At 34.2% G+C, this 9,588-nt stretch overlaps 2 protein-coding genes across 2 annotated transcripts; one reads left to right on the forward strand and one right to left on the reverse strand.

The window, feature by feature from the left end:
• LOC18598246 (alpha carbonic anhydrase 1, chloroplastic) lies at positions 1,306-3,566 on the forward strand. Its single transcript, XM_018122265.1, has 6 exons — positions 1,306-1,577; positions 1,686-1,900; positions 2,066-2,172; positions 2,663-2,765; positions 2,988-3,170; positions 3,254-3,566. Exons 1-6 carry the CDS (start codon positions 1,508-1,510, stop codon positions 3,383-3,385), a joined length of 810 nt encoding a protein of 269 aa, XP_017977754.1. The 5' UTR covers positions 1,306-1,507; the 3' UTR covers positions 3,386-3,566.
• LOC18598247 lies at positions 4,593-6,006 on the reverse strand. Its single transcript, XM_018122264.1, has one exon. The coding sequence runs from the start codon at positions 5,793-5,795 to the stop codon at positions 4,947-4,949; it is 849 nt and encodes a 282-aa protein (XP_017977753.1). The 5' UTR covers positions 5,796-6,006; the 3' UTR covers positions 4,593-4,946.

The following is a 9,588-nucleotide window of genomic DNA, read 5'->3' on the forward strand; positions in this document are numbered from 1 at the left end:
CTCCCCAGAAAGGAAAAACAGAAGATGGGGAAAGTTTGGGTGACTGACTGATGGAATACCTCTTTAAATTTGGCCCATAACTTTATCACATTCGATAGTACATTTTTTTAGGCTTGGTTTTTGATCCTGCCTTTTCCTAGGACCAATTAATTGTTGATGCCCCTAGACTTGTTTATATTACGGTGAGAGTGGAAGTGCTCTTTTAACCCAAGGATACCACCTCTCCAACTTTAATGCATTTTGTGTTGAGTCTCTTGGACCTTTCGAGTGATCATGGCCATCTTCAATAATTTATAATAATAACAAGATAGTGGAGAAAAATCGCTTTTGTGCTGAGATGCTGAGACCAAAATTGGTGTTTAATCCATTAAACAATTGCTGTTACCAAGTGTTTGGTAAACAGTTTAATTATGGAACTGATAGGTGAAATCTATCTAGCTTTGATTGTGTTTCATGAAACCATGCATGCTTCTTTTCTATGGTTCATTACTTAAAGTTTTTAATAATTTTTCATTAAGAATATTGCATTAAATGGTCTCTAAAACAAGTAAACAGGTTGAAAAGATAAAACAATTACATCAACTTTATTAAAGAACTCTTTATAGAGAAGAGAATTTGCTGGGATACTAACTTTTAACTTTTAACTTTTGCTCTGAAAACAAAAAAGGCGACCTTCCTTTTGGGCAACCAACTACAATTCTGTTTTATCACAAATGAGGCCTTCCCACAAAAACAAAAGTTATAATCTGCCTTCACCAAAATCCATGTGATTTGTGGTCAGAATAGATGTCAAGCCTTCGGCTTGCTCACCCACTCAATAGTTCTCGGAGCTGCATGTGTTTGTCTTCTGAAAGAGATGATTAGGAATTATTCACAATTCAAAGGCCTAAAAATTTGGTTCAATCTATCATCTGCTTAACAGCTGACCAAGCAAAAACTAATTCTTTAAGGTCATTTTAATAGACAAAAAAAGATGTGATCTGATTCAGCATCCGAATGTTACAGGGCTTCAGTTTAACCCCGTGAACATATTCCACGGGGCATGGGCTGTTTGTTTGAACCTGGGAAATATTTTAGCCATTTCATTGTTTTGTATTATCCCACATATTCTTTGTCTCCAACTTGTAGAATTAAATGGACTCGACCTCTAATCACCAATGTTTGCAGCCTTAGTACTGCAAAGTTGATAACAGACAAGATTCAACTATGTAATAATTTAAGGTTTGACTTGGTTTTTTTAATAGAACATGACAGTCGGATATTACCACTCACTGCATGTATAAATAGACAGGGACATACCAAAATGCAAGGTGCACCAAAACTCTCGAGAAGCCTCTGCCATATTTAGCAGAGAAACTGTCTAAAAATAACAGCTATATTGCGGAGGCGACTAGAACCCGTAGCCACAAGTTGAGCAATAAAACATCGGCTAATATAGACTTTCCTTCAGTTTTCTTCTCTTCGTCAAGGTGAAGGCTGTGTAGTGTAAGATTGGCAACAGTTATTAATGGCCCTTCAAATCTCCTTCTCCGTCTTGGCGCTTACTTTTCTTCTTGGCGTTGCTTCTGCTACTGATGGTATGATCATGTTTCGCTGTTAAATCATTTGCAATGATCGACGTTCTTCTACCTGACTCAGTTCTTGAATTTTTCTTTTTTACTTTTGTTTTGTTTTGACTTGATTAGAGCTTAGTGCAATTGAGTTCAGTTATTCTGGCAACAATGGCCCCGCCAAGTGGGGAAATTTGGATCCAACGTTCTCGGCATGCTCATCAGGGAAAAAGCAGTCTCCTATTAACATTCAGAAGAATCAGACAGTCCCCAACAGATCCTTGAAACCTTTAGACAGGAATTATAAGCCTGCAAATGCTACCCTCGTTAACAATGGCTTCAATGTTGGGGTTGGTTGCTAATAATTTTCACTTCGCATTGATATATAATATATAAAGTTGTTGATCATTTTTTCTTGGTTTGTTAAAGGTGGAAAAACTAATGAACAATTTTAACATCCTTTGCAGTTACATGAATGCTAATTAATTTGCTGGTTTGATGAATTCTGGTTGCAGTTGCGTTTCGAGGAATATGCTGGAGAGTTATCTATAGATGGCAAAAACTACTTGCTCAAACAAATGCACTGGCATTTACCTTCGGAGCACCGAATTGATGGACAACAGTACGCTCTTCTCTCTCTTTGAAATCTTACGTATTGGGTTGGTCTAACTTTACTCTGGGCCTCAAGTAATGCTTTCATTATGGACCCAATTCCATCTAATGGGCTCTTTCCCACCCCCGAAACTCATGCAAGCCATTCCCTCACCCTCTAGATCATCAGATTATATAGTAATACATACATTTGTTTAGTTTAATGATTTTAGTTTTCTTTAATCATTAACCAGTTGGAAGTTCAATTCGCTAATGTTGATGGAAACAGAACCAATCTAATCAGTTTCAAACACTTGTTCGTTCGATCTGTTTTGCGCTTTATTTTAATCTACTTAGGCCTGGAAAGTTGAACAGGTTCCTGATCCAATCGCCATTCTGGTCCAATCCTGACAACACTGTCCTAATATATTCTTTTTTCTGTTTAATAATATCATACCTGGAGTATGTTAACCCCCTTTTTGATACGGTGAAGTTGAATTACATTGGCACGTTTGCTACAGATTTGCTGCTGAGCTTCATTTGGTACACCGCGCAGAAGATAACAGCCTTGCAGTTGTAGCAATACTCTACTTAGAAGATGATGCCGATCCATTTATCTCTAAGGTAAAGTTCCCATCACACCCGCCAATAATTTGCTGATCCTTCGAGGAGAAAACCTTACAATAACCGCAAGGAAATATAAATCTTCTTCATTAGTAATATTTTTAGTTGTAAGCTTTCAGCCTTCGAGCAAAGGTCTCGACTTCTGGGTTTTTTTATGGACAAATTAAAATCAAACAAGAAAGCGATGGGGTATTCAATCCATTTTGTGATGTATGATTTCAGCTTAAGGATGGGTTGGATAAGTTGGCCAAGGAGCATTGCAAAGCAGATGAAATAGCTGAAATTCCCATTGGTACCATGGATCCCAAGCAATTGAAGCGAAGTAGCCGCAAGTACTATAGATATGTTGGTTCTCTTACCACTCCTCCATGCTCGGAGAGTGTCACATGGAGCATCCTCGGAAAGGTATGTTTTCCTGTACAAATTAATGTATGGAATGTCCAGAAAGGTATACATAGGTACAGAAAATGGCTAATAAACATTTGCAGGTGAGATCGATTTCCAAAGAGCAGATAGCCGCTCTGCAAACTCCGGTGAAGTCAGATTGTAAGAAAAACGCAAGGCCTTGTCAGGCAATGAATGGCCGAAAGGTTGAGCTTTATAATGAGCTTTTTGAATGAAATCATCGTCGGTGAAATTGGGTACAAACAGGGGGGAAATAAGCTTGTGTTTTATCATGTGACGCATTTTACAAAGTCTTTAGCCTGCATTACACTTTTCTCCTTTTGAAATGGATGATAGACGAACAATATTCGCCTTCTTGTTATTCGTTCTTATCAACTTTTACACTGAATGATCGTATCAGCTCTCTATTGGATCTAAGAATAAATTCCCGAAATTACCGGCTTGAAAATAGGCACCTACCTAGCTTTTGTCCTCACTTGTGATGTAAATGTAAGTAAGACAATAGAGCTTCAATCACAATCATTAACTACTCAACCTTGTAAAACACATGGGGAAAGGCAGAGAAAAGTAGTAAGAGAAATAGATTACAAGACAAATACTTGATAGCTTGGCTGATGGAGCAATAAATAAGCTGGCCTGGTAGATTCATATCACCCCAAAATCAGATGAATACTCTTACAGGGCTTGAAGCGGTGACAGTCAAATACACTGAAATCTCAAGCATATTTTTCACACACAAAAGGAAATGGTACCAATTTTAAGAAAAGATTTGTCATTTGTCAGGCTACTTATTGCTGCTACAATTTAACATGAAGAATGATGATAGGTGAGGCAGTCATTTTCAAGGTTAGAAAATATGTGAAAAACGACACTATAAGAAACTAAAATAGTCAAGATTCTAAACCATTTTTCCAAATACCATCCACCTTAGCAGTCAACAAATACCAAACAGGGAGTGCTTAACTATGACCCAACCCCAACCGAATAAGAGTTTTAAAGAAAATTGAATATTAAAGACTCGTGGTTTTGAACACTTTGGATACGAGAAAAAGAATATTTAAACGTAGAAAGGCAAGTTTTGATCAACAACAGATCGGATGATGCAATCTCCAACTTTAGGCACTTCACCCATGAATTTCCTTAAATTAGCACTCATCAACATCAGCCAAAGCCTTTTTGGTCATCTTTTTAGCTTTTATGTCACGCTTTTTTCACTTGCCAAAAGTGCTTTCTTCCCCCCTGCAAAAAGGGGTTGTGTTTTGTTGATCAATGCTGCGTTCATAAATTCCCTAAAATCATGCTCCCTTTTCATCACAAGTGTATTCTCACTTATTATAAAGTTCCACTAATTACAAAAAGTATAATCCATTTACATTTTTTTTTCCATTTCATAATTGTAAATCAATTTTTTTCCTAGATAAATGATCGAAAAATCATAGTTATATGAATCTTACATGTTCCTTCTAAAATTTTTATTAAAGTAACAATAAAATTTACAAACTGTGCACGCCAAAATCACTCATATGTACAAACACCCTTATCAAGTAAAAACAAATCATAATTAAAAAAAAAAAAAGACAAAAACAGACGGGGAATTGGAAAATTTGTGCTTTTTTTACCTTACCAAACCGTTAATCAACATGCCACGTCACCGCGAAGAAAATTTAAACATTGGGCGGGACCCACAAGTTACCCAACCACGACGGCAGACCAACGCACGCCATTAGCTATGGCCCACCACTAGTAAAAAAAACAAAAAGCTTTTTCTTCCACGGTTCAGATTAACGGCTCCGATCTCCTGCCAGACGCGAACCGCTTCATTCCGCCTATACTGACCGGCTCAAGAACCGGTTCACTCTCCGCAATTTCAGGCGCTATCGATATTGCATCACGATCATCTGGCGGCAAACGCGTCCTAATGTCGCTGTTCCTTGGCGGCGATGGCGCTACCGGAAGAGCGTGCAGTTCACGTTCTTTCCTATTGGACCGAAAAATAGCACGAAAACTCGAAAAGAAACCGCCTTTTTTTCTCGTCGTTTTCTCTTGAATTGTTTCGACTTCGGCCGATTTTTGGAGGTTCTTTTTTAGTCGGCGATTCCGGTCTCGCTTCGATCTCACTCTTCCCATGCAAGAAACCTTAGGCGAAGACGGTTCAATAACGGGCGGATCCGATTTAACCGAGCCGGACCTTTTAGGAAACAATCTAGTGTTTCCAGGCTTAGCGTTCTTCCTGTTCTTTGTTTCAACAAAGCAAGATTTCTGCGGTTTCGGTAATCCGATGATCGAAGCTTTCGATTTCCTCAACGAAAAGCGTTGAGAATTGGAGTTTGAGTTGACATTAGGGTTAAGATTTGTGGAGTTCGAAACTGAGTTTCCTTTCTGCGACTCTTTCCGTTCGTAGAAAGCGTTTTGATCGAACCAGTCGAGCTCGGCGTCTTTGGATAACCAAAACGATTCTGGCGGGAAATCGGACGGGATTTCTTCTTCGCCTGGTTTGTCCGCCGTATGGAGTTGGTGGTCGTCGGGATCGCCATCGGTGGTTGCTAAAGTCTCGCAGACGATTTTGTTGTCGCAAGAGCCGCCGGCGCAGGCAGAAACAAGGGTTTCTAAATTGCCCTGTGGCATTGTACGCACAAAGAAAAAAACTTAAAAGTAGAAAGACAGAAAGTTTGAGGGAGGAAGGTAGATTTGAGAAGATTTATATAAAAGAAACAAGTGTTTTTTTTTTATTTATTTAATGTGGAATTTGACGGAGAGAGAAAGAGAAATGATTTTTGGAGGGAGCGTCAACGTTGTTGACTACTGCTTGCTTTGCTCTGTTCATTTGTGGGTGGGGTTTTTGGGAGAGAGAAATGATCTGTTCCAAGCTAAAATACAATGAAACTCCAAACAAATTATTTGTACCATCAAGGAAATTGATTCCTACATTTTTTTTTCCTTTTTTTTTGTTTTTAGTTTAAAAAAAGTGTAATCAGTAATAACAAAGAAAACCTTATAAGTAATTTATAAAAGTCACTAAATCCATAATTTAAACTTACCTAACGTACATTGAAAAAGGGAAATTTTTAATATAATTCGTTTGTTTCAGTTGATATGATTCTCGGCTTGAATTGACTATGATCCATGTGATTTCCTGAATATACATATCGTCTGCCCATCTGTTATTGAACCCAACGGATCAATTTAATTAGAAACATAGGTTGCAGAATAAATAATATATATATATATATATATATATGGTCAAGGATATTGATTTTTTTTTATTATTTTCTAAAAATAAGATGAACCCACAGAATTCTTTCTTGCCAATTTGAGTTACAAGTAGACTTCATCCATGACGTAAAATGTGAGCCTTTTGTTGACACCCATTTTGCGAAAAGCAATGACACAAAGAAAAAGAAAATAAAAAGGGACTCCTATTGCTATTTTGGATTTGATTGCTTGATGTTTGTTGCAATTAAGATTGCTGGTAAATATGGACAAATTATATTTTCTCCCTCAATGTTTGAGCTTACGACCATTATCATCCAAAAAGTTCCATATAAATTGTTAACGGAATAATGAATTTTTTTTCTATTTAGTATTTTAATTATTCTAAATTTTTTAATTTCTAAAAATACACTTTTACATGTCAGATATATCTGACAATTTATATATTTATCAAAGTGTTATGATGCATAATATTTTAATTCTCTTAATCAACCAAATAAGAGCGGTACTGATTGTGATGATAGTAGGACTGGTGTGACATCTTATCTAATTGGTGCCTCCCATCAATTAAGTCGGTTAATTATCATAAATCAGGTAGCTAATGGAATATATATATATGACACCAACTTAAGCTAAAGAATCGCAATTAACTAACTGAAGATTACATCCATCGATCTAAGTGAAATTTTAATTTATTTTAATCACACCATATCTCGTGATTATGATATCACATAGATCATATATATTATTGCATTTTATACAGTGAACCACTTCTTTAAAGTTTCATATTGTCAACATTTCATTGATGAGAACAAGAAGGCTACCAACTGATCGTGTCTTCTGTAACTTTTTTCCATTAACTAATGAAGAAAAAAGTGTAAATAAATTGGTATTTTGATTGGTGTGCATGCATTTCATCTGTTGCCTCATAATAATTTAATATTTCTATAAATGTAATTACAAGATTTTGTCTTTTGTTTTTTTCTTTTTAAGCTATGTCCAAGGTTTTGTCATTTGTATTGTGTAGCAGTAGTTCCATGGCCGACTTCCTTATCATCCATTATTATTATTATTATTATTATTTTCAGCCAATTGAGCAGCTCATGATTGGTTTAGGTAATGTGATAGTTGGGGTAGGAGGAAAGCTGGAGCTCATTAGGTATGACCCAGATGAATAAACGAGACAACAGCCTCGTAACAAATCTCATATCTGCTTCTATGTATGATTCCTTTCCTTCCCTATAATCACTCTTCAATATTTGGAACTGCAAGATTAAATTACAGCAGAGGCGGAGGGGAGGGCCCCCCATCCCCTAGCAATTTTACATTTTTTATAATTTAGCTTTATATTTTTTAAATTTTATAATTTTGTCTGTACAAAATTTTTAAAATTTTTTTAACATATTTTTATTTTTTAAAAATTTTATAATTTTATCTCAATAATAATTTTTTATTTGATGTGATGCCCACAACAATTAATTTTAACAAGACTAAAATAAAACCTATTACAATAAAATTATTCTTAAACCTCACTTCTTCAAAACTTTACAACCACTACTTCTTGTTCTCTTTTCTTTTTATCAAATACTGTAGAAATAAAAAAATTATTTTTTATGCTTTTTTGCTTACAAGCATTCTTTGTGTAAGAAACATATAGTCAATAACTCAATTTTCATATCATAATAATTAATAAGTTTTATTTATTTACTTACTTTATTTTTAATATTTTCAATGTTAAAATTTTTTTATTTAATAAATTTTATTTGTGATTTTGATTTAAAATTTACCGTTTTAACCATTTTTTGTTAAAAGTAACAAAATACAGATTTGATTAAGCACCTAAGATTAGTTATTACTTATTTATTTAGAAATTACTTGATTGCTTTTCTACAAATTCTTTGTGTGTTTTTTTTACTTAGATTCTTGTGAACAATTAAGTTTTTTATTTGGGATTGATTCCTCATTGAATTGTTCATTAATATTGTATTTAAATTTTGTTATTAATTTTAGAGAATTGTTTCCCCATTGAATTGTTTATTGATAACCTTAATATTTTTAGGAAATTACTTCCCATTTAGATTTTTGTTATTATATTTGTTAATTTTTGTTTATTATTAAGTTTATCTAGAAATTGAGATTATTATCATTATTAAATTATTTATGATTATACTAGTTAATTTTTTTAAATAAATTATTAAAATTGACTTTTTTGAATAATTTTTAAAATTTATTTATATAATTTTCATATGAATTTTTTTTTATCTAAGTTGTTTTATATTTTTATCAAACATTGAACTTATAATATAAATGTTTAATAGATATTATTTTCAACTTTTCACCCCCTCAAACGCGAAAATCTGGCTCCGCCACTGATGACACGTATGGGGAACTCACACATGCATAAACTACTTTTTTTAATAAAAATCAAAATAAAATAAAATAAATAGATTAGTTATTCTCACGCCTAAGAATTTAATACTGATAAAAATGGTTACTAAAATTTTGAATTTAAAATTACTTATACTATCGAGGTGAACGAAGAAATAATAAATACAATATACTATAGTTAATAGTTTTGGAAATCACAAGGAGAAGAGTCCATTCCGAATAGCTAGGCCATGCCTTTTTTTGTACATAAGTGGGAATGGGCATTGAAGATTTTTAATAAGGGATAAAATAATAGGCGTGAAAGCATGAACTCATATTTGGCCTCCCCACTTAAGCAAAAATCCTGAAACTAGGGGGAAATGTCCTACATGCATTGCAAATAGACAAGCAATTGGCCATGTGACGTGTCCTTTCTTGGAGGTTCAACATTATCTGGAAACACAAGCATCCAGCAAACTCACGGATCCCAGTTCCCTGGCATTAATCGTTCGCAATGCTTCCTTTTAACATCAAACATGGCCACCATGCCAAGACTTCCTTTTTCTGTAGCTGCTGTGTTTTTATGTATGTATGCCCCTCCCAATTCCTGCGGTTCCTTTTGTAAAGACAAAATTCTAAGAATCATGTGACTCCCATATCACTAGTATGCTAGTTCATGAAATAAATTTAAATAAAATAAATATTCTGTAAGAATAAAATAAAATTGTTATTATATAGTTTGATTGATGAAATGAAATAAGATAAGAATTATTATTATAATTCATTCTTACGTTTGATTGATAAAAATAATTTTAGAATAATAAAAAAATAAGTGATAAAA

The sequence above is a fragment of the Theobroma cacao genome, chromosome 5 (genome assembly GCF_000208745.1).
Source record: "Theobroma cacao cultivar B97-61/B2 chromosome 5, Criollo_cocoa_genome_V2, whole genome shotgun sequence".
NCBI lineage: Eukaryota > Viridiplantae > Streptophyta > Magnoliopsida > Malvales > Malvaceae > Theobroma > Theobroma cacao.